Consider the following 24,307-nt stretch of genomic DNA (forward strand, 5'->3'; position numbering starts at 1 on the left):
ACGTTAGGCCAGTCTGGAATCTGTAATGCCTTAATTGCTTGTAGATGTGAATGTTTTTTTGTTTATACGTGCCATGTGATTAGCTCTGAGGTACACCCTGCCTCATTTGCCCAAAGTCAGGACAAGCTTGACGGAAAATGAATGGTTCGTTCTTGAATGATGTGGACAAATGAAAGCATACTTGAAGCACAGCTAACCCCATCAAAAACTTCTCTCCCTTCCGCATTGTCTGTGAAGTGTGAGGCGAGTATGTGTACACCTCTGAAGACCTTCCTGTACATAGAAAACACGAGTGATGCATGTTTAGCGGGCTCATTGTGCCAGTGTGATCAGTTGGAGGTCATCTAGTGCAGACGAATTAACTGTCAGAGGCGGATCAAATGAAAGATGTATCAACACAACTGGTGATGGGGTCGCATGCTGCGTGCTTCCTCTTCCTCCTCCCTGACTGTGTTCATGTTGCGTGCCAGCCCACTAATGCACATACTAACCCCACTTTTGACTCCGAAGCTGCAGGCCTGCGCTATTTTTAGAGTGCTCTGCTATGCACTCAGCCTCCAGCATGTTGTATCGTTACACAGGGCAGATAACACATGAATCACTGCCTCTGCATATTATTTTATTTTTATTTAGGCGCTGGATTTATAGGATAGTTGCCTACTGTCAGGAGGCAAAAAGCTGCGAAAGCTTCTTTATATACTGAGAAGTGCGCTTTGTATAATATGGTATGCTTAAGAAAATTATTTTTAGGGTGTACAATGAGTGTTTATCTATTAGGTGTCAAATAAGCCAGAAATAATATTTACTTTCTCTCAAAAAAAAAATCAATTCACCCAATAAATAATACTCTTTCTCACACACACATAAACATCTTGTTGTTGCTTGTTCTCTCCACACACACCCCAAAAAATTCTCCCATACAACAGAAAAATTCTCTTACTAACTCCTCTCACACACCAAAAACTGAACGTGCAGTTAAAAAATAAAATTGTGGACACATTTGAGTCTGGTACTAAAATACAAATATATTTTATAGTTCCTCGAAATTATCACATTCAAATTTTGATTCTAAATGTTCATCATATCCTCCTTTGTTTGTAAAAATGATTTAATGACCATTTTAGAATTCACTCCCACCTGCCACCCTCTTTAAAGAAAAAAAAAAGTTTATGTGCATTTGTGTTAACTGAACCTGTGGCCAAAAATGACCAAACAGAACACAAAACTTTAAACGGGGCAAAGAATAACCCATTTTGTTGTCATGAGAATCTGGATCGTGGTCAGTCTGGTTTTAAACCCATTCATTCCCCAGAATTCAAATGGGCACCGCCCATCTATCAGACCACAATCCTCCATGAACTAGGACGAACCAATGAACACAAATCCCACTTTCTTTTTTTTAATTTTTTTTTTAATTCACTTTTGGTCACAGTTTGGTCAGTAAATTGCTTTGCATATTTTGGTGCTAAAATAAACGAATTTAATGGAGGCCTGGGATGTTTTTGCAGTACCTTGGAATGCTAAAAATGGGAAATGTGTATGATGAACTGCGTTAATGTCAGCTTATTTCTTAAGCATTACGGACATTTTGAGCTGTATCGCTCAAAATTCACAGAATTGAAAAAAAATTATAGCATAAAAATCAAGATTTGAGAAAGAAAGAATAGTTTTCAGGAATGACAATCCACCGCTCCTGTCGTGAACTGTGCTTGATGTCTCCAAAGCACTTAACATTTCAACATTTCCTCTTTTCCTCTGAGTCACCACTTCCCTTCCACTTAAACGCAGGCATAAATGATTCATGCGGATTCCCATCAAACCAGTAGCTCTCAAGGCCTTGAAACCAGGCAAGTGCCTCACGTGAAGAATCAGTCGCCGGCTTCTTCTGAAACCCTCCCCATTCCTTCCACTCTGTAAATGACTTTTCCATGTTCCTTTCGTGTTTGTCTCTGTATTCTCAATTCAGTCAGTATTGACGAATATCCAGTTTGTTGTCCTGGAAAAGGGACTGCAATGTTCTCCGAAGAGACACTCAATGGTAGCGACACCTGGTGGCTATCATTTGCACTTTTTCTACAGTCGTCACTTTTTCTCCTCCAAATTGAGATGTTCGAAATGGCCATGTGCTGAAATTCATAATTACTTGGAAGATGAATCTTAAAAGCAAACACAAAATGGGCTGCCTCAAATACGGATTGGTTAATACAAGCACAAAGGCCGGGCATATGTCGTCCAATAGAAGGACCGGAGTCTTGATTAGCTTCCAGACAGTTAGTTTCAAGCAGCTGGTTTTTTTTTTGTTTTTTTGTTTTCCAAACACTTCAGGAAGGAATCGAAAACACTTATTTTCCTCATGTGCTTCAATTCATTCGAAGGACTAATGGATTTTTTACTTTTATTTTTTACTCACTCACCTCAGTAGAACTGAAGAAATTATGACAAGAAAGTCACCTTGGGTGTTGATTATTCCGTCCAAGCACAGGCTCTTCCTCCGTTGGAAAGGTAAATTCATCCGTTACTTGAAACCGAGTTTTAGGGTTGTGGTTAAATTGATTGGTGAGCATAACATGAACACTATAATTACTGTTTATCATCATTTGCAGGCGAAATTAGGGCACCACAATGCCCCTAAATGGTGGCATTTCGGTCAGTTCAAGTAACTTTTTCAACTACTTGTGTTTGTGCGACCAGAAAATGTGCTGTTTAAAAAAAAAAAAATTAATCAGTCATTTTGAAAAGTTGGGGTTTTTGCAGTCATGTAGTGAAAATGAGCGTCCCCTAAACTTTCAGGTTAGGGCCACTGTGCTCCAAGTGAAAACAAACCAAAAAAATTTTCTGGAACCCTGAATATGATGACAGTAAAAAAGATTTAGATCAGATCACTTTGTAAATGTTTTTCAAAATATGATGGACACTTCAAAACTGTACACTGAAAAAACAAATGCATTTTGTATTGATTCCGGTTTTGTTATTTAATATTGGTTGGATGAATTAAAATTCTGACCTAATCCATAAATACAAATATGGATTAGGATTATTTTATTTAGTGCACCTGCGACCCTAGTGAGGATCAAGCGGCTCGGAAGATGAATGAATGAATGAATGAATTATTTAGTACAACCACTTGATGAACTGAAATACCCTTTGAACTGTGATTATTTCAAATGTGGGTTGAATGATAAGAAAGGTTTCACTTAATACTAGTACAGTTTAGTGTACAAGTGACGTATTAAATGTTGATCACAATGTTCGCTTTTATACGTGTTTGTCAAAAGTCAGCCTGGGTGCAACCTCTCAGGTATGGATCGCCCAGTTTTTGAGATCATGCTTTTTTCTTTCCATCACTTTAATCCAATACATTGCTTGTATTTGTTTTGCATTAAGATTGATTATAATTAATTTCCCGGTAGTTAATCATTTCAGGGACAGCAGTTATCATGATCATCATAAAAGGCCCCAAGGTACAGGTCTGTTATCTTGTTTTGGTCTGTGTCGTTACCGAGAAATTTCATGTGACGGCTGATTTTCAAAAAAAAAAAGGAAATGTAACGTTTTGCAAGTTTTGTTCTGGATTTGTGATGAATTGATAGATAGACACTCGGACAGTATTGACCTTAAACGTGCATGACTCGCTTTTGTACAATGCTAGATGATTGGTATATGACTATTCTGTAATCAGCAAAACATTTCTTTAGGATTAGATTAATGGTGAGGTAGGTTTGGCGGTGGTGACCGATTAAACACAGTCAATTCTCCATTGTGAGACTAATAAAGGTTTTCTTCTTCAATAGCGACACTATTGCGGGGGGTGCTATTTGACCTGTAAACAGTGTTTTATTAGTTGTGGACGTTTGACTTTATGAGACGCCTCATTGTCAAACATCTCTCGCACGTTATCGTCCTCTTCCCAAGAATTGCATGTCACCATCGTAATGTCTGTAACAGGTCAATTTATTGGTAACAATTACTGTTTTGGTATAGCGTACTTCAGCAAATGGAGTAAAGAAAACACATTTTAAAAGAAGGTCCAGCTAACAATTGCGATAAAAAGAAATAAATAGAAAATCATCTGAAATAAGGTCTAGTATTTTCCAATACCCCTATGAATACATAACATCTACAGTATAAGTTAATAAATTGAAGCTACTCTATAAATACATCACCAGCATGCACAATACCGTAATATGGAGAATACCGGAGCAGTTCTCATCTTACACCGAAGAAACAAAATACTGTCATAGGCAAAAGAAACTGCAGATAAAGTGAATCCACAAACCCCAAATGGAGCCTTCTGGTCACATTGCATGAACTCTGGCCATCATCAATACTTCAGCTTTGTGGTTCCAGAAGCCATTTCAGACGACGAACTGAAGAGTAAGGGTGGAACCATTTTCTAGCCTCGTGATCGTTCTCCACTACCGAACTCCACTTCTTATTTTTAATTTTTTTTTTTTTTGCTATGTGACTTCTGTGATTAGAATCGTTTTTTTTTTCTCCAGACAGGAGCCAATTGAGGCTATTATAAGTGACGACAATACTGACACTAAGGATTAGGTGTCCAAAAACAGTTAATTTATTCGATAAAGCACATCAGCACATGATAGGGACAAGCTGCACTAAGTTTACTTTATGAAGTTCTATTTAGTTACAGTATGACTGTGTGACTTAGCCGGACACACACCTGACACAAAGCAAAACAAAAAGAACATTTTTCCCCCCCTCTCCATGTTATCTTCAATAACGGAGACATCCTGCTTTTCACTCAACGACCATAGTGTGCTGCAAACTAAAGATGTCACGTCATTACGTATGTATGCAGACACCCCTATAAGCCGCGTTTTGTCATCCGTGTGCTTTGCCCTCTCGAGAAAAGCAAGGTTCATGACATTCAAGGTTACTGAATTTTTTATTTTTTTTCCCTGTTGCTCAGAACATCAAAACTCAATTTCTGGGTACTTCTCCCCCTCATTCAATGCAATAAGACAACCTCCGCTTCATTTGCGCAATGACGTCAGCCTCTAACCAGCCATCTTCACGCCGGCGCCAAAGACACACCTCTTGCTTCTCGGCGGTATTCTAGCAAATGCTGCAGAGGCTACCAAGAAGGGGGATTTGTTCTTCTTTTATGTTTTTTTTGTTGTAATAACTGTAGTTTATACCTCAAGCTAAGGTCTTCTTTTCTCCTACTTTAACTTTTGTGGAAAAATAAAGAACAGCAGCCGTGTTAATACCGTTGGCTGTCGATGTTCCACCACTTACCCCCCACCCGCTGTTTATCGTAATTGCTAACTTTTTCAGTATTATTTTTATTTTGTCATTTGTGAGCGCGACTGTTGTGGTGTTTTTTTTTTTTCGGCAGAAGTGAGGTTGCAGACTCTTCTTAGTTGTTGCCCTCGCCGCCCTCGTCGTCCTGCTGGTCGCTTGTCCACAGCGTCAAGTTGTCTCGTAGCAGCTGCATGATGAGAGTGGAGTCTTTGTAGGAGTCCTCGTTGAGGGTGTCCAGCTCGGCGATGGCGTCGTCGAAGGCGGTCTTGGCCAGGTGACACGCCTGCTCGGGGGCATTTTGGATCTCGTAGTAGAAGACGGAGTAGTTGAGAGCCAGGCCCAGGCGGATGGGGTGAGTGGGCTGCATGTGCTCTTTGCTAATCTCGTGGGCCTCGCTGTACGACTTCTCGGAGGATTCGACGACGGCGGCTCGCTTCTCGCCGGTGGCCACCTCGGCCAGGTAGCGGTAGTAGTCGCCCTTCATCTTCAGGTAGAAGACCTTGCTCTCGTGCTGCGTCTCGTTGCAGTTCTTGATCAGGAAGTTGTCGAGGAGGTTGAGCACATCCTGGCAAACGGTCTCCAGCTCCTTCTCGATTTTTTCCCGGTAGGCCCGCACCATCTCGATCTTCTTCTCGTTACCGTCGGCGGACGTCTTCTGCTCAATGCTCGAGATGACGCGCCAGGATGAACGCCGGGCGCCGACTACGTTCTTGTAGGCCACGGAGAGCAGGTTCCTCTCTTCATTGGAAAGTGCTTCGTTCAGCTCTGTGACCTGACAGACAAAATCAATGGAACAGAATACCGGTTAACCGTTGTTTCGGTTCCACAACTCATCTTTCAATTCTATTGATATTTTAATTATTTGGAGCTTTTCAGTGTATTTATTTATTTATATATTAACACAAGTACTACTAGCCACGCCCTCAGCACGCTGACATCATAGTCTGTGATGAATGCTGATTGGCTATCGTCATCGCTCAAAGCTTGTTTTGTTGGGTTTTGACAGGCTGTGTCTGTCTAGGGGATTTAATCCTTTTACCCCACTGGGACTGTGTGACGGAGGACTCTTTACAGACCTTTTCAGAGTGAAAAGCCTGTTGTTACTTTTTTTTTTTTTAATCCCAGAACTGAATTCTGTTCCATGAGCAAACCAGAGCAGGAAGTGGGGGGCGGGGCTAACTTTGCCCTTTACTATGCCTATATCCAAAATCCCAGGCCGGGTCCTCCGAAGACTGCATTTTCGGCCGTGTGATGTCACTTCCGGAGTGACTCCACCGGGTGTGGTGATTCTGAAACGCGCTTCTAGTGGTTCCGAACAACCAGCGTGAACTAGACTTGAGGGATGACACGTGAGGTTTCTTCTTTCAGTGTCAAAATGCATCAGTTTGTCAAGCGGCATCACTAACGGAGGAAAAGCGGGTGTCCTTCAGGTTTACCGCAGGCAATATGAGCATTCAGATGCGTCATTCCGACGGTCTCTTAAGACACCAGCGTGGATGTGAAACAGAATTGAAATCTTTGCTGAAATAGGAAAGCTGTTTGTTTTAAACTGAGCTGTGCCTCGCAGTGAGGTTCTACGTACCTGTAATGTAAAAGCAAAAGTAGGAGGAAAAGCTAATCTGATGGTAGAAGCGGCTGTTTCCATAGCAACTGCAAAATCTTGTCAGAGTTATAATCTCGAGTGGAAAGGATGCTGACATGGCTGTTGGTGTGCACACAAAGCCGCAGCAGTGTGGGTGGAAATCCCTCCAAATAAACCAATTCCCTTTCTCATACCTTTCAGCGCGCTCATGCAGCGGCAATTCATCGTATTCGCTTTTTTTGCGGGGGGGGGGGGGTTAAGATACAACCCGTTTAAAATAAAACTGCTTTTTAAAAGCTCCAAGAACTCAAATCCAAACAAGAGACTTTGCGAGGAACAAAGCTCATATTAATTGAATGGCATTGTATGTTCCTCTGGGATAGAACGTGGATTGGATTAGCATTAAAGTTGTGCACCATGCTGCATTTTTTTTAAATGCCCCTGCAGGTATTTGAGCATTGCAACATCTATTGATATTTCCAAAAATTTTAAAAATAAAGGATGACAGATTCTCAACAACACCGAAACATCCGTATGCTTATCAAAAAGCCATTCAGGTTGCCTTTTCTTTTAGTTCAACATTTGTTTGGAGAGGCCATTCCATCATCCATTAACCGCATATATAATAAGTCATCTATTATTATTCACTTTGACGTGGTGAGACATACAGTAAAACTCAAGCTAGACCAAAAGACTTGACATTTAATATCATGAAGTCTGTCGCGTGATGAAACGTAAATCAATTTCAGTCGAATTTTTTACACTTATCTAGTTTTTCCTCAACAATGTGTCCATTTTTTTAAACACCCGGAAATAAAATGACCTCTGTACAGGAAGAGCATAAAGGCAGGGAAAACCATAAAGTGACATCAGTTGCATAATGAGCTCACTTCCGAGCACAGAGGAAAGTCACCCAACCCCCATAGCTCACTGTCGAAGCACATCGATGACTGCGGTTCCATACTGCCTGATGGATGCATCATTTCCATTCAATCACAATTCATGTAGAGTAGGACCTGGCTGATACCGAATGCTAACAAAAGAATGAGCCAAGCACCGAAATGACGAGGCTTAGGAAAACAAGATGGCTATCTTTGTGTTCAAGGCTTCGGGGTGAGCAGAAAGCCGTGACGGAAGCCACGGTGGCGCGATGACAATAGAGCTCTGTCTACCCATAAATGCTCATCAATCGCAGCTGCTCTCTCCTGACTCATCCTTTACACACGGCGCCCCAAACAACTGGGGGCGATCAATCGCTTCCTCTCTGACGGCTCTCTTGGTCATTAAACGTACACAGGAAATGGCAAAAAAATAAAAAATAAAGGGGGTGGGGGGAAGGGGTGTGGTGGAGATGCGGGTGTATGTGAAGCCGCCGTCTCACGTTTCATTTACTGAGGTTTTGACGCATGGAGCAAAGGCGTCATCACGCTCTCCCAGCTCTTCCCAACTCCACGCTTCTTCTCTGGCTTTCCTTGCTCATTTGCTCCAAGTCTGTTGGTTCTCCTAAGCTGATGTGACAAGCCCCCCTGCTGACCCTCTTTTCAGGCAGCAGAGCACAAAGGCGCAGTGGACTACCTGACGTCACTGGCGGCGTGAATGGGGATTGTTGCTTTAGCCACAAAAGGGCTAATAAGGTGGGGGGGAGGGGGGAGTAGCATACACTTTTGAGTTATGGCGGCGCTTCAAGTGTCACTTTGTTGCCGCGCGCGAACGACATTTCCTGTTAGTACAGCCGCCGGGCTCATGAAACGTTACAATGACAGGTTTATCATTTCAAAAGCAATGTGTGGAGTGTGGAGGCAATGTGGGCTGCTGTAGGGGGAGGAAGTCTGATAGAAGAGAATTATACTGCGCGTACAGGAAACGGGATCGCACTTGCGCACGGGGTCATATATTACTTTGAGTCATAGCTAGAAAGAAATAAAATTAGTGTGCAAGCCAGTATCTGTATTGCTTCCAGTCCAAAGAAAGAGGAAGACGGAAGAGGAAGCGGGAATTCCCGCAGAAATCTGCAAATGCAAACGCCAAACAGGAAGGCATAAGTTGATTTAGACACAGAAGGTCTCGAGACTATGAGGCAACCACGCGAACCACTTCTGAACACTGTTCAGCAGCAAAAAAAAAATGTTTTTTTTAATAAATGAGGGTAGATTCGGGATTGAACACAAAAAACAAAATCCTGTTGAAAAGTTGATCTCTGTAAATATTTAACCAGTGTTAATTTACAGATGTCATGACGATTGTTTGATTCCGGTTTGTGTTTATCTAAAGATATGCCCGTGTGTAATAAGTGAATGAAGATATGAATGCTGCAATTCCTTGTGGACTTTAGAATTTCTGTTGGACTTCGGTTGGTCTAAGGGTGTGCTTGGTGGATTTATTGTGTCTTTATGATCCTTCGTGTTTGCCATTGGTTCCCTCTATTTGCTTCTTCTGATACTCATTATTATAATGTGGTCTTGTCAGCCTTACCTTTCTCCTTCACGACTACATTTACTGGTACATGCAGTCAATATTTGGGTCATGTGCAAAATTCCACTTTCTGAAACATTCAGGATAGCCCGTTCACGTGTGTGAGCAAACGGAGTTAGTCCTTTATACAGGAATATCCCGATCTAAACAGTGGTGAAGTTCGTTCTTTGACATGCTCTCATTACTCCATATGAAAATCCTTGCGTAAAACATGAACTGCTAACAGTGTTTTTCAGCAGGGGGGCAAGTTGTCTGTATCAGTGGCCACGTAAGATGACTGCCCTATGGCTTCAGCTGTGAGGGCCCTTTTGATTCTCAATTCATATACAGTATACGCACGTGCAGCTAAGGGGTATCATTGCACATACATGTACTTCCTGCAATCAAACAACTAAAAGTCACTGCAGCTAGAGCGGAACACAAACCAATGTCCCTTTCTGTGGAGGTATTCCCATCGCATACTGTATATGATCAAATATTTGGGTTAGAATGGGTTAGCCCAGGGGTTTTAAAAAACCCGAATAGGAGTATGTTTGGGGTTTTGAGCGTATTTACATGAAAGGGTTATTGACTGCACGGAAACATTGTCAATGTTGACAGTTGTGCTGACTGAAGTTCTTGTCTCCATGTCTTTTTGTGCCTTGCCCACCAGCCTCTCAAGCTGCTATTTTCGAATTTATCCAAAAAATGCTTTCCTCATGGCAGCATCCTGAGAGCTTGTTCATGTCGTCTCCCGTTCGGAGAAGACAGTGTACATAATGGACAAAAAATAAGATAAGAAAACTTTTATTTGTCTCACAATGGACAAATTCCCAATTTACAGCAGCAAAATTATGAAAGAGAGAAGTAGGACAAGAAGTATTTAAATAAATGTATAGCGTCGAAGTGCAGTTTTCCCTGTTCATGTTTCTATGAAAATGCGCCGTATTTTACACACTGTACAGCGCACCTAAAACCATTTCCATTTTCTCAACAGCCGACATTGCACCTTATAATCCGATGTGCCTTATATATGGGCCAGTATTCTGATTTCTTTGACGTAGTATTTTGAAGGTTCTGTAAAGCGCTTTGTTACAGCTGCAGCGGTTGTGAAAGCGCTCTATAAATAAAGCTGTATTGTACCGTATTCTCTTTAGCGTAGCTCCATCTAGTGGATGCATTACGCAACTCCAGCCACTATTGTAGCTTCTATCTATGCGTCATATAACACAGTGCGCCCTATATTTGAAACCGGTTTTAAAATCGGCTATTCATTGAAGGTGCACCCGATACTCCGAAGCGCCTTATAGTGCGGAAAATACGGTAAATCTTGCAGAGATCTAAACTGAGTCTCACCATGTGTAGGTAGTTGGCTAACTACTTTATCTCAATGTCCTTTGTGATTTTCTGAAAGAAAGACCTTGGTGTATGTCGTGGAAATGGTTTGCTTCCTGTCTCTTCTTGAACAAAACAAGACGACATTAACCACTGCCAACTTCAACATGTAAGATCACCAACAACCCCCTTTTCCTGGGGCGGCTTATTGTTTGAGGATTCATTACACTTGAGAAATCCAGTTCAAGCCGCATAACCATAGCAATGGTTTAGTTGTGCATTTTTAACGTAAACAATTTCAGATTGTCTGTTTCAAAGCCGCTTGTGATCCGAGCAGCTAATTTACCGACCAGGAGTGCAGGCAATAAGATCTGGGGGCGTTTCCCACACCACTTGAGGAGGGCAACCTCAGGACCAGTTGGGTCGCATAGGATCAGCAGAAGACTTGAAGCATACCAGTAGCATGACTAATGGCCAGGTAGAAGATGTTTGACACCGAAGTTGTGGCTCCATCTCATGTCACTTTTGACATGACACCAATACAATACGTTAGATACGATACGTTAGAATGTATTTGCCAGTCAAAAATGTAACGGTGACCCCACCTTTAATGTTCCATGTTTCCTTAAATAATAAATGTCAATTTTTTTTCGGCGATCAAGAGTAAGACCGGAGTGCAGACTGAAAACTGTATTCATCACAAGCTGATGCCTATATATACTTGGTGAAGCCCACTCGAACATCCTTGCACATCGTGACGGACGTCTGCATGCCTTCAGGCAAAACTGGCGACAATTTAGGACTTCTTCAATTTGTGCGCAACTCAGAACGCTAAGTTGTCTATCACGAACCAATGCTGAAGTAGTACTTAATTACTTACCTTTAAACATTTGAATGAAAATCACTTCTTGGCCCTACTTAAAAGAAAAACCAAATGTAGCAACTTCTTCTTTCATCGTGGACTCTAGTGGGCGCCAAAATTGGCTGAAAAATAACCTTCACTATAATTAGATTGAAACAGATTATTGCGACTAATTTAAAATGTCAATTCAAAGGGAAGAGGAATTCATTGAAATCAAGATAAACTGTTAAATGAGCATAGACCTAGGTCAGGGGTCAGCAACCCAAAATGTTGAAAGAGCCACATTGGACCAAAAAAAAACAAATACATCTGGAGCAAAAAATTAAAACCCTTATATAAGCCTTACAATGAAGGCAACACATGCTGTATGTATCGATATTGGCCTACTATCAAAATGATTGTCTGCTACATTTACACAATAAGCCACAGAAACCATATTAAAACAAAAATATACAGTATATTTCCCTTCAACATCTTTTTAAATTTTCAAACATTTTTGAAAAAGGTTCCAGGGAGCCACTAGGGCGGCGCTAAAGAGCCACGTGCGGCTCCGGAGCCGCGGGTTGCCGACCCCCGACCTAGGTGAATTAATTTGAAATCAGCAAACCTGCCCAGGCAGAGTGGCTGTGCGTCACCTGCATTGAATTAATTCTTGAGTGCCCGCCTCAGTTGCTGTGTATTTCTAAATGGATGATGGTGGTTGGTGTACTTCAATGGAATATGAATAGAAATCGATTCCATAGTTCATTTGCTAAACTTGAAATCAAATTTTTAGTTGGAAAAAATCATATTAAAGGGCAATGAGAACATGTAAATACATTGACTATTTGATGTTTGAACTGTAACGTTGTGACAACCTCGTTTGTTGTGGAAAAAAAACACAAGTGAATCTAAAGCTGTCTCACGCACACACACACACACGCACACACACACACACAATGTATTATGTTTCTTGTTGTTACTTTCATATAGTTGCACTAAAACATTTTCTCATGGTACTTTTGCCTATTTCACATAAATGTATTTAATGCACCAGTGACTAGTGTAAGGAATGGAAATTCTTGAGGGACTGTCAAAACTACTGAATGTTTCTTTTGATATTTTAAACTGAGTGATGTCATCTTATGGAAAAAAAGGCAATGTTAAAAATCGGACCTCTTGTAAATCGTCAAACGGTGGCGCCATATACAATCGCGCCTTGGGCGTCACACTGGTTAGGGCCGGCCCTGAGTCAGCAGATGAACATAGGTTGTGGATCCATTCCTTGAATCCCAAACCTGACTAACCTCAGTTTTTGTTTTGCGTCAAGCCGGTTGCCATGTCTACAGCGGCAAGGGATTCCCCACTTTAAATGTTGGGTGAGGCTGCAGAGTGCAGACACACCCCTTCTGCCCAGTGCTGCAGAGAAGACACTGGCAGGGTGAGCGGCAGACCACTTTCCCTCTGACTCTGCATAAATGGAACTGGGTGGAGCCACAGTCCCTGTAACATTGTGGACAACTAACATGTCAACCTTACATGTTGATGTTTGGAAGAAAACAGATATAACGCGTTGCGGGGAAAAATGTAGTGTCTTGTCGTGCTCTTTTTACATACGTATGTCATAACACTGGCTTGTACACATAGGCTTGCGGTATGATTGCTTGTTGAGTTTCTCAGGGCACATCCAACGATGGCAATTCGATATTCTATTCGCTGGAATAATAAAACATGTTTGATCAGTTCTCGGTGTCGAAAGCACTCAGATATAATTGTCATATTTAAAGGAGCAGCTTGCCAAGACAGTAGCTACGGTAGTTATTCAGACAATATGCTGCTCGTGAAATGGTGCACTACGGGTGGGCCTGCGCTGCATCTTGGCAGATGCTGCGGCACGCCTCTGTGCGGATCTGCTCGATGGCTGCAGAGCCGAGGAGGGTCGAGGGTGCGCGGATATGCGGCTGCCACATAAGACATCGATTATTGCGGCTGCGCCTTCCATCATGCGACAACTCGACCATTTTTTTTTTTGCTGCAATACGACAATTAATAAAAATGAAAAGGGAGAGGGGGGGCGGGGGGCTGCGCTAACACCAACACCCACGTCTCCGAAAAAGGGCGCTTATCTTGTGCGAATCTGCGCCAGAATCGATTGCGACCAACCTTGAGCCGATATCGCTCTTCCTTATGCGCCAAACGCGCACCCGCCTCGTGAAAAACTGCTAAATCATTTTCAGTCGATGCCAATTCAGCATCATGTAAACGGCAACCGTCGACACGGGAACCTGATCAGCGCGCAACCACCAAACCCTGCCACTGGGCACCCTGAACAGTATTCGATGAGCTGTCGTTTTAAACCATTGCATTAGACGCCTTTTCATCTGATCACTCCAGGGTGGAGATGGTTTGCGCGTGGAGTGTGTGTGTCAGAGGGAGGAGGAGGGGGGGCTGCCTACACGACCACGCACAGAGACCGTAAAAAGGGAGCCTGACCGAAAGGCACCGCCCCAAGATCAAGCGGTCCGCATTCTCACGACCACAGACCGCTACCAGCACTATTAATACTCCAAATGAATGATTGGACCCTAAATGAGCCAAATCGTATCACGGTGTCGCCCCCCCCAACCCCTTCTCACATTATGTCAAAGCTATAATGCGAACATGGCTTCACGGCCTTACAGCCCCCCACCCCCCTCCGAACCAAATAACGTTGTCCGAATCGTAATTGAACCGCATGCTGTCAGCTTCACTGGTAATTTGTTCGTAAATTTGCGGTCTTTAATTAGAACTTTCATACACCAATTTCATTTGGATTAAATAGGGACATGTATGCCACGAAAGACACCTTGCGCTCCTGCCCAGGAGCGTAATGGGCGTGTTTTTGCTCATACAAGCGCCGCAGCACACATGTATGCGTGTGGGTAACACGAATGATTCTATTAAGCGAAAAAAAAGAAAAGGTCAATCGTGGGAAGGGCGACTTACCGACTTCATGGCAGCTGCCATATCGTCATATCTCTCAGCCTGCTCGGCCAGCCTGGCCTTCTGCACCAGTTGCTCGCGGTCCACCATGTCGGATGTTGAGCGTGCTGTCGTTGAGTGCACAGTACGTCTAAAGCTAAGAAATGTGTCGCTGTGACTATGAGGGTGTGTATGTCTTCTTTTCTTTTAATGGAGAGCGTAATGCGGTGGTCTCCTCTCGCTGCAGCTGCTGCTTGCTGTCTGACTCTGTGGGGCCTGCCGACGGGACACCCCTCCCACTCGGAGCACTTTCCACGGCCTTGTCACCGCCCACTTGGGCGTGTCTTGGTGTCGTGATGTAACGGACCTGGCAACCCGCCTCTGTACTACGTTACAACTACGACTACAAGGTAACGTGATAAAGTCGTTATTCTACACAGAGGTGGTAAAAGTGCTCACACTCTAAAGTAGAAGTACAGATATTTGTGTTTAAAAAAAAAGACCAAAGTAAAAGTACTGATTCAACTCCTTAATGCCACAGGCTGACATGTACTTCAATACAAGTCAAATACATTTTTATTGTCACGTAGCATATATACAATACGGTGGTACTGGCTGGGCAAAGCAGAGTGCAACTTTGGTGGCGGATGAGCCAAAACCTCGGGAGGAGTTCGATGAGGCTGAATGACTTCAGAATGTCTTTGAAGAAATTCTGGTCCACCATTTGATGTCTCAAGAGGGAGGTGCAGTGCACCATCAACACTGTTTAGTGGGGCTAGGGCGCTGTTAACCTCGAGATGTTGTGAGTCAGTGGGTGGAATACTTGGAACCTCAGTTTTACCGTCATGCCTTCGCAAGAGGAAGCAGAATATTAGGATTTCTGATGCGAGCTCTCCTATGTCTGGGGTTGAGGTCACCAAGGTGGTTCAAAAGCTCCTCGGTGGCAGATCCCCGGAGGTCCCAAAGGTCTTAGAGTGGAGCCTCTGCTCCTCCGCATTGAGAGGAACCAGATGAGGAAGCTTGGGCCTCTGATTAGGATGCCTTCTGGACACCTCCCCGGTGAGATGTTCTGAGCACGGGAAGACCCCCACTGGGCTGGGAACGCCATGGCATCCCCCCGGAAGAGGTGGATGAAATGACTGGGGAGGAGGAAGTCTGGCCTTCTATGCTAAAGTTGCTGCAACCCAACCCTGGATAAGAAGTACACTGTAGAAGGACGGATCTGTTGGATTAAATAGATAAACCCATCCTGCTTGATCAAATGAACGACTATACCAATAGTGATATCATAACCCTTTGTTAGCACTTCGTTCTACCTCCGTCGGAATATTTCCGCTCTTTTAAACATGTAATGAAATGACACAATTAGATTGTGCTCCACAAATAATCAATATTCTGAATAAAACATATGCATGTGAGAGGATGCTTCTATGACTGACAACACAATAATGACTCAATGGAACATCAAAAAGATAATATATATCTAAAAATAAGATTTATTTGGATTCTTTTGTGATATACGATACAATATATTCACAAGTCGGTAATTCATGAATGGTTATATTTTCCCCAAGCGTTGTTATGGTTTCTCTTTCCCTTGTTCTTTTGTGTGTTCCATTTGTTGTCATGTGTAGAATTTTACACAGAAATGTATGATGTGATGACATCGTATTTGAGACCAAATCTATGGTGACCAGGGTCAAATTTGTCTTCATCAAATCATCTGTGTTCATCACATATATTGTGTGAATGCTGCAAGACGAGCATTCTACCAGAATTTAACATATTCTAACTCCATCAAAGAATAAAATATAAGTTAGTCATTTTCTCATTCCAGAATACTGGACTTGATCTGTGATGTTGTGGGACGTTTTACATGTAAATGCCATAATTATTCTCCAACCATATATTTAGCCATTTAGCATTTTAACCATTGTCCAAAATTTACATTACATACAATTGCAACTTCAAGCGAGTTGTAAAGTGCTTTCGAGACATTGGAAGTTACTATTTTTGAGGTGTCATCGTATCCTGTCACTAGTTAAGTGCTGCATGAATTCAAAGCAGAATATTCCCTTTTGCGATGCAACAGCTGTTATTTACATATTGTACACGAGTCCAGTATTGGTGTAACTACTTCACCCAATATGGAAGGGTGGTTCTTTTAAAATCATGACAGCGAGCAAGTGACACCGGCATCTTCTGAGTGGTCACAGTTGTGCACATCCCAGGATATATGGGAGCAATTCCGCAGGGAGACTTCCGTACCGTTGCACTTGAGATTGTCCAATAGGATTGTTCCTGTTCCTTGACCAAAATGGGCTTCCCCCCACGCTGCGATAGCCTCCCCACAGCCAAGCTGACGGCACACAACCTTAGCATCGGGGATGTCCCATGCATCATCACACACTGTGCCCCATTTAGAATTTAGGTACATCTCCAAGCGACCTTCGCATTCATGCTGACCATCAACGAGCCTTAGTGATCCTACAGAGAGAACAAATAGTCTTCAAATAGCTAAGCAAATTTGCATGATACTGTATATGATGTGTAGACTTGCCTTCAGTAGATGGCATGGGGGTGGTGGGATTCCCAGAGGCTATCTCATCTGTTGCTCTAAAGTCCCGGGTAAAATCTGTGAAGGGTGTAACCGCTAGGGAGGAAAAAGAGGCCACTGTTATTGGCTGACTATGGGCTGTAATTTCAAGTGTGAAAGCATCCACATCTTTATTCTCTTGTTGGCGCAAGTCTCGTTGTGACCGATTGGAAATTTGGCAGACCGTTCTTGTGCCAGGCTGGCTGTTTTGGTGTAGCGAGGGCGTTTCCTTTGACATGCATGCATGAGAATTTGGTGGCCGGAAGTCGGGTCTTTTGGCGCAAGTTAGACCACTTGCCTAACACTATTTTGATGAATTTGATGGCGATGGAGGTGGATAGAAACACAGCTGAGCAACAGGTGTGCGGTTTCATTCATAAATATTTGACCTGAGTGTGTCAAGTCCTTCAAATGTTTGTGGAAATCAACTTATTTACTGCTTTATTGTTATCATCATCGTTATTATATTTTTGAAATCATCCCGCTGGCTGCGTCAAAGCGGCGGGTAGGGACTTCTCTGAAAATGCCAACACTCGGTCTAACATGCCTCTGCGTAGAATTCAACAGCTCGCCATGCTAGACTTGTGCTGGGCACGAAAATGGACCACTCACTGCACAATGGCATGATTTTCGATTGATGGTATTATAAACTAAAATATGATAATATGCAATTGGGATTGATATAAGACTGTCAGTTTCATCAATGTGGTATTATATCTAAATGCACATTAATACCTGAAAGATGTGCCGTATGTGTACGTTAAATTACCGTACCATGAAGGGGATTTAGACAAACCCCTATGCTCAATAGTATTTTCCATTTTCTTAAGTTACTGTGGTCCACTGACTCCATGTTAAATAGTCAAGCCTTACGTGTACAGGTAACTCCAGCATCCTCATGATGGCCACAGTTGTGTTGACCCAAGCCGGAATGGGCGCACATGGAGAGATGTGTTTCTTCACCAGTACAATGTACATTGTCCAGCAGGATGGGACCTGTACCATAGCCATAATAGGCCTGCAATTTCACTTCAAGAGCCATGCCACAGCCAAGCTGCCGACACACCACTATGGCATTGGCCATGTCCCAGCCGTCGTCACACACTGTGCCCCATACATCATCGTACTGCACTTCTACACGACCCTGGCAGCTGTCTTCTCCATCCACCACACGAATAGCCATTTGTGCTGCACAGAAAGACACATTTATAATCACATTTTTTAATACGTTTTTTCCCCCTCTCATTCAGCGTGTACAGTTAACATTAAGCACATAGTGTTACTCGTTTGAGTACCTTTTGTCTGAGCAGTGGTGGAAATAGTTTTCAAGTCTGTAGCTGTGACATCAACATTTGTTACTGGAAGAAAAAAAATGATGAGAACAATAATAGACAGCTGCAGTGTAAGGTTTGGTGGCACCGTCATACAGTCGAAGAAACCTGAGGGGAAATGTCTCCACCTGTTGGTCAACTAACAACGGTGCACATTTTACACTTTTTTTTTAAAGCAGGTTCATAGCGATTTCATAGTTTCGTAGTTCACTGAAAGAAATATATATTCCTGCTCCCATACGACTTGTCTATATTCATAAAACCTTCGCATTTAACCAAGCGGGTGCAGGAACGACAAAATAACAATGAAATAGTAATAATTCTGAAATGGTGTAGTGATCAAATTCAATATTGCCAATGCAAAGTTGTTTGCTTTAATTAGTTGTGCGTATGGAATCTGTTCATCGGCGGGCGTATGGCTGCTTTCCTATGCTGTATCTGTCACCTTGGTGTGTGAAACATTTTTGCTGTTGCCTTGTGGCCAGTTGTATTTGTTTAACAATTCTGTTGAATATTCTTTGGTTAAATTTAGTTAAAACTACTTTCATACCGATAATAATTGCTTTTATTGAGAAAAAAAGAGCCTCCTTAAAAAGTAGAAGCCATGAAAATCGATTATTTGCCAACACATATCAGTGAAGACCCCGCTCTCAGCATCAGGAGAGAAAAAAAAATCCTGAAGCAGTGCCTGAGCGGGTGAGATTAAAACAACAATACCTGCCATTTCCTGTGTGGATCGGGTCGACCCTTGGCTTCCAGCGGGAGGGTAAACGGAAGGCAAAGTTGGGGTGGGTTCTGTACCTGAGTAGACAACAGTTCAGAGTTAAGAGTTAAGTCACCCTCAAACACAATTTGTTTAGTAAAGAAACATACCGGAACCAAGCTTTAAATCAGTCCAAATGTATGAATGTGAAACGTTTGATTTTATAGTGCGATAAACACCTGGTGCATATTTCTTCAAGTATACATAGAAGGTTCAGAGTAACGTACCAGAGCAGGTGATCCCAGCATCTTCATGATGGCCACAGTTGTGGTTGCTCCAACCAAGGTTTGTACATTGAGCCAGTTGCTCCTCACTGCCCATACAGTTCACGTTGTCCAGAAGAATATGGCCGGTGCCGTAACCAAAGTAGGAGTTGGTGTGAGCGGAAACGACCTGGCCACAACCTAACTGCCGGCAAACGACCTCGGCCTCCCTTGCATCCCAGTCGTCATCGCACACCGTCCCCCAGCGTCCTTGATAGTAGATTTCCACGCGGCCCTGGCAGATGTCCCTTCCATCCACTAGACGTACGCTGCCATCTAAAGATAGAGACCGTTAATTGAGGTGGGTTTCATGAAGATTTTACAAATGGTAAAATAACAACTTACGAAGTAACGGAATTTACCCCCAACAAATGGTTCATGTTCGAGATGGTCAATATGATGATCTAAATTCATTTATCACAGACATTGTCACTTTTTGCTTCAAGCAGCGCCGGATGCCGGTCTGTCAAGGAGGGGAAGCTCAATTTCGGGCTACATCATAAAATGTCTCCGTTTATTTATACGTGAATTCTACTCTCCGTTCCTTTTCAAGAAAATCATCTGTGAACCTGTCATACCAACAAGGCGTCTTTTCCAGGGTCTTAACTGGGGTGATATAAGTCAGTCTGTGAACACAAGCAACTACAATAAAACACACCAGAAATAAAAGATTAATCTGTCGCTAGTCGTTTTCAACAAAGAGAGTGTTGCTAAGATGATTAGAAGAAGTCTCCAGTCCAACTCGGAACAGAATGAGAATTGAAAAATGCTCCCACGGATGCCGACACCAAGGGATCGGTGATTGGCCAACACCAATCATCATGCAGAACACACTCGAACTGACCACCTACTGCACCAAAAAATGTACCCTGTAATTCTGACAATGGAATAGCACCAATCGTTTTTCAAACTTATAAAATGTAGAGAGTACTTACCTAAGATTGCATTCTGTGGAGGTGGTGTTGTAATATCCCCCGAAGCTTTTGCTCCTACCACCAGTGGTTCTAATAGCACAAGATTAAAAAACACGAAACAATTAATACCTGTCAGATTTTCTTCTTGCAGATAAATGATGCTTCAACACCACCCTGGTTGAATACTGCACTTGAACGTTTTACCTCGACATTTGATCGCCACATCCTCATGGTGGTAACAGTTGTGGACGCCCCAGCCCAGGCTGTCGCAGTGACCAAGGTTTGTTTCACTCCCCTCGCAGTCCACGTTATCCAGCACAATGGGTATCAAGGTTTGCCCGTACTTTGAGTTGCTGTCCATGGCCACAGCCACTCCGCAGTCCAGCTGCTGACACACGACTTGGGCATCCAAAATGTCCCAGTCGTCATCGCAAACTGTGCCCCAGTAATCATTGTAGTACACTTCCACGCGGCCTTCACATCTGTTGAGCCCATTTGCCAGTCGCACTTTGGACACAAAAAAAAAGACAATTTTCATTAGTTCCCTTAGTTTTTGTCTATCCATTTATGATGATTATTCCAACTCTGTAAAATGTGCCCATGCTCTATAATACAGAGACCTGAAAAATCTATTCAGTATTTTGTCACTTCCCACCAAAGGGTTGTGCTGGCAATGAGGAGGTTCTCCAAACTGTCCACTTGCCCGCTTCGAATGTTTAGTTTTTTTGTGGCTTGATTCAAATTTGAGGGAATCACATTCAACATGCTTTTTGTTCTGCTCTATCACATTCACTATATCCAAACTTGGCTACATAGGATTAAAACAATTAGAATTGGGCCAGTTGAAACAAAACTATGCAAAGGAGAAATTGTGTCAACGTGTGATTAACTTGACTGGAACTTAACCCTTTCATGCGCCCTGTGATCTGATAACATAAGATGTCCACTGTCGTAACCACTGTCCCTGAAAGTGAAGGACAAAACGCCTTACAGATTACGTTGTAATCTTCCCATGGTATACATCACCGATGTCAAAGTCAAGGCCCAGGGGCTAGATCTGCCCCGCCACATGTGGCCCTCGAAAGCAAATCAAGCATATCAAGTTCCATGATGCTTGCTAAAGTCTTAACCAAAATTTCAAATTGTCATATCTAATCCACAATAACGGTCATTATTACTTCTGATTTTAAAACTAGTTATTCATGAATTTGTTGTTCGCTGTGTATGTAATATGAGGAGGGGATTAAACATTTATATGGTTTTCCAAAACTCATAACGGCCCTCCAAGGGAAACCAGAACGACAATGTGGCCCATGACCAAAATGAGTTTGAAACCCCTGGTATACATAAACACTATCTTACTGTATATTAGTTGGTGGAAAGTGATTTTGTAAAATTGTGTGAACTTGTTTTGAAAGCCCAAGCAAGTCTATAGTTTTTTTTTTCGATCTGTCAACAATTATTGGCTTAATGTTGACGGTTTCTTCAAGAAGATGAAATTTTGTGGCAGGTGCATGTACGCTTAGTATTGATAGCCCATCCTTACCTTGGTAATACTTCCTCACTGGATATTGCAGGTCACTGGCTGAAAGAAAAAAAAAGACAAACGGGACAAAAAATGAGGCGGTGAACATATGAGCAAATTCTGGATCAGGAGGAAGTCACTTGTCAGTTAAAGAAGAATTAAACTTTTGTGGTTGTTTTGGTTGCACTGATGTTTTTGCCAATGAGACGCCTAGAGACGTTTCTTTGGTTACAACACCTCACAAAGACTTGAGAGGCATATTTCTAAACATCACACCCAATTGAGGTCATTTCACAGGCTTCTCCCTTTTTGTTTGTAAAGTGAAACTTGGATTACACATGGGATAGTAGTCAGAGTATTCAAATTTCATAGGTGCAGGGAGTGGGGGAGGAGGGAGTAGTTGCCTTTTACGTGCTACATGATTCTTCTGAATAGGCCACACTTTCTACTTCTCACTTGCATCAACATCAGAAACAAAAAAGTCATCATTACTTACTGGGTGCAGCACGTCTAGTTATTTTGACATCCCCTGTAAACAGAGTGCGGCACATTTACATTGAAATTCAAAAAAGCAAAAAAGAGGGACACAAAATATAAACTGGTGGAGATATGTTACCATTTATTGTTGGATTGATGGAGAGAGCATTAAAGATCTTTAATGCCAACGCATGTGAACAAAGTGCCTAATGTTACGTTACATGTGAAAAAAAGAAGGTATGTTTGCCCTCTTTTTACATTTTTTTTTGCATAGTCTATCCCCACTTTAATGTTTAAAGATGATCAAACAAATGCAAATAACAGAAAAAACATCAATCAAGTCAACTTAAGGCGCAGTTTGTAAATGGTCATTTTATTATTCAGGCGGTGAAAAGTATTCAAAGCTACCGGGCAGTGGGTAGAAAAATGATTCATGATATTACAACATACTGTATAAACACCGTAACTTAGCATGAACAATATTTTGCCTAATGCACCTACTTAAAACCTTGTCTGTACTCACCTAATCGCAACAGCACACTGAGAGCCACTAAAACAAGAGATCCAAGCAAGGTCACCAGGAGACAGATAGTCGGGTTCCAGCACTTGCAGACGCTCTTCACAACACGTTGCACTCGCATGGCTGCTTGAATGACCATCCGCCTACAACACATGAATACACTTTCCCTCTTAAAAATTAACACACCGACCGATACATATCATACAACAAACAGCCCCTTTTTTGTGGCCTCGTTCCATTGTAGCCTAATTACAATATTGGATTGTGTTGCCAAATGAGCCTGCAGCGGTAGTCGGTATTGATGGTGTTTTGCAAAATGGTGCACAGACATGTAAAAAGTGTGGTTCGAAATCAAAGTGCTCCCTTAGCCCATTTTGAAACGCAAAGGGGGTAGGGAATTGTGCCAACGTTTGGTTTAGTAGTTTTCCCAAGCATTTGGGGGGAGGAGGGGGCAGGTGTCACCGGTGTTGTGGTTTCCACTGTAGAAGGGGATTCCCTGGAGACAAAGAATTTCAGGATTCACAGACAATCACTCAGTAATCGGAGGGAGATAGTACAAAGGGGGGAGGGGGGGCGGAGCCGACATTCGCCAAAGCGAGAATGTGCTGAATGACCCTTGTTCAAATAATGCGTTGAATGTTTTCACGAAAGTAGAAATAGTTACAAACCGTGACTGAAAAACAAAAGCAAACCGATACACATATTACGAGGAGAGAACACCATGGAAGTCAGGAATTTGTTTCGAAATAGTCACTGGAAATGGATAACGTCCGTGTTTTGAATTTTCCATGTGTCGTGTCTCTTTTGGGGTATTGTTTTATTCTTTCGTGGATTTCCCCCCTGACCTGACACAGGAATGTGTATGAGTGGATGATGAGAGGAGAATTTGATATTGGCCCCTCGAGATAGTGGACATTCCGGGCCCAGGGGGCACAAAAAGACATTTCTGCTTTCTATGGCCCCCATCGTCAGGCATAAACACTGCTTCCTGTAATCTGTCATTAAAACGCTTCAGCACCTGATGACACCGCAGATGTGCCTCTCATCTCCTGGACGACAGGAGGAGGGCGGGCTGCATGTTAGAATCTTAAGCCAGTGTTTTGCTCAGCTGAGGTATGTTTTCGGAAGACACGAGTTAGCCGCTATTTTTTCAATACTGTTTATTTTTGCCAGAATAGGGAGTAGGAGGGCGGGAAAGGACCATGTGGTACATTTAATGTATTTAATTGTCAGTAACACATTTGTTCGGCAGGAATTTTTTTAATTCAACTACATTTTGAATATCCACTGTTGTGTCATATCCCGATTCAAATGAACCGTTCACAACTCTGGGACAATTGTTCAGTGTTCAAAGAGGAAAAAATCTCCCTTTATAATAGGATATAATGTGAATCCACGAGGGAATAATGTTGCCTTTTGTGTCAACATGTGCTTCCTCTCCCTTCTCCCTGCCCAATCCTGAGAAATAGCCGAGAAATATCAT

General features: G+C 42.6%; 2 protein-coding genes across 2 annotated transcripts; both read right to left on the minus strand.

The window, feature by feature from the left end:
- Positions 1-3,933: 3,933 nt before the first annotated feature.
- Positions 3,934-14,722, minus strand: ywhag1 (3-monooxygenase/tryptophan 5-monooxygenase activation protein, gamma polypeptide 1). The gene is made up of 2 exons (XM_052047965.1): positions 14,460-14,722; positions 3,934-6,037 (listed from the first exon to the last, which is right to left on the minus strand). Exons 1-2 carry the CDS (start codon positions 14,544-14,546, stop codon positions 5,381-5,383), a joined length of 744 nt encoding a protein of 247 aa, XP_051903925.1. The 5' UTR covers positions 14,547-14,722; the 3' UTR covers positions 3,934-5,380.
- Positions 14,723-16,944: 2,222 nt separating this feature from the next.
- LOC127588802 (scavenger receptor cysteine-rich domain-containing group B protein) lies at positions 16,945-22,963 on the minus strand. Its single transcript, XM_052047669.1, is given in 11 exon segments — positions 16,945-16,978; positions 16,980-17,088; positions 17,905-18,219; positions 18,327-18,389; positions 19,080-19,163; positions 19,353-19,664; positions 20,324-20,392; positions 20,507-20,809; positions 21,849-21,887; positions 22,324-22,356; positions 22,828-22,963. Coding segments are annotated over 11 exon segments (1,497 nt in total).
- Positions 22,964-24,307: the final 1,344 nt, after the last annotated feature.

This window comes from Hippocampus zosterae, chromosome 16 (genome assembly GCF_025434085.1).
Source record: "Hippocampus zosterae strain Florida chromosome 16, ASM2543408v3, whole genome shotgun sequence".
In the NCBI taxonomy this organism is placed as follows: Eukaryota; Metazoa; Chordata; class Actinopteri; order Syngnathiformes; family Syngnathidae; genus Hippocampus; species Hippocampus zosterae.

What these genes read in the sequence shown, in the direction of transcription:
- ywhag1 (XM_052047965.1), bottom strand. Translation starts at nt 14,546, where the DNA reads ATGGTGGACCGCGAGCAACTGGTGCAGAAGGCCAGGCTGGCCGAGCAG. An exon ending in TGGCAGCTGCCATGAAGTCG is followed by an intron (nt 6,038 to 14,459) that starts GTAAGTCGCCCT and finishes TTTGTCTGTCAG; the next exon opens with GTCACAGAGCTGAACGAAGC.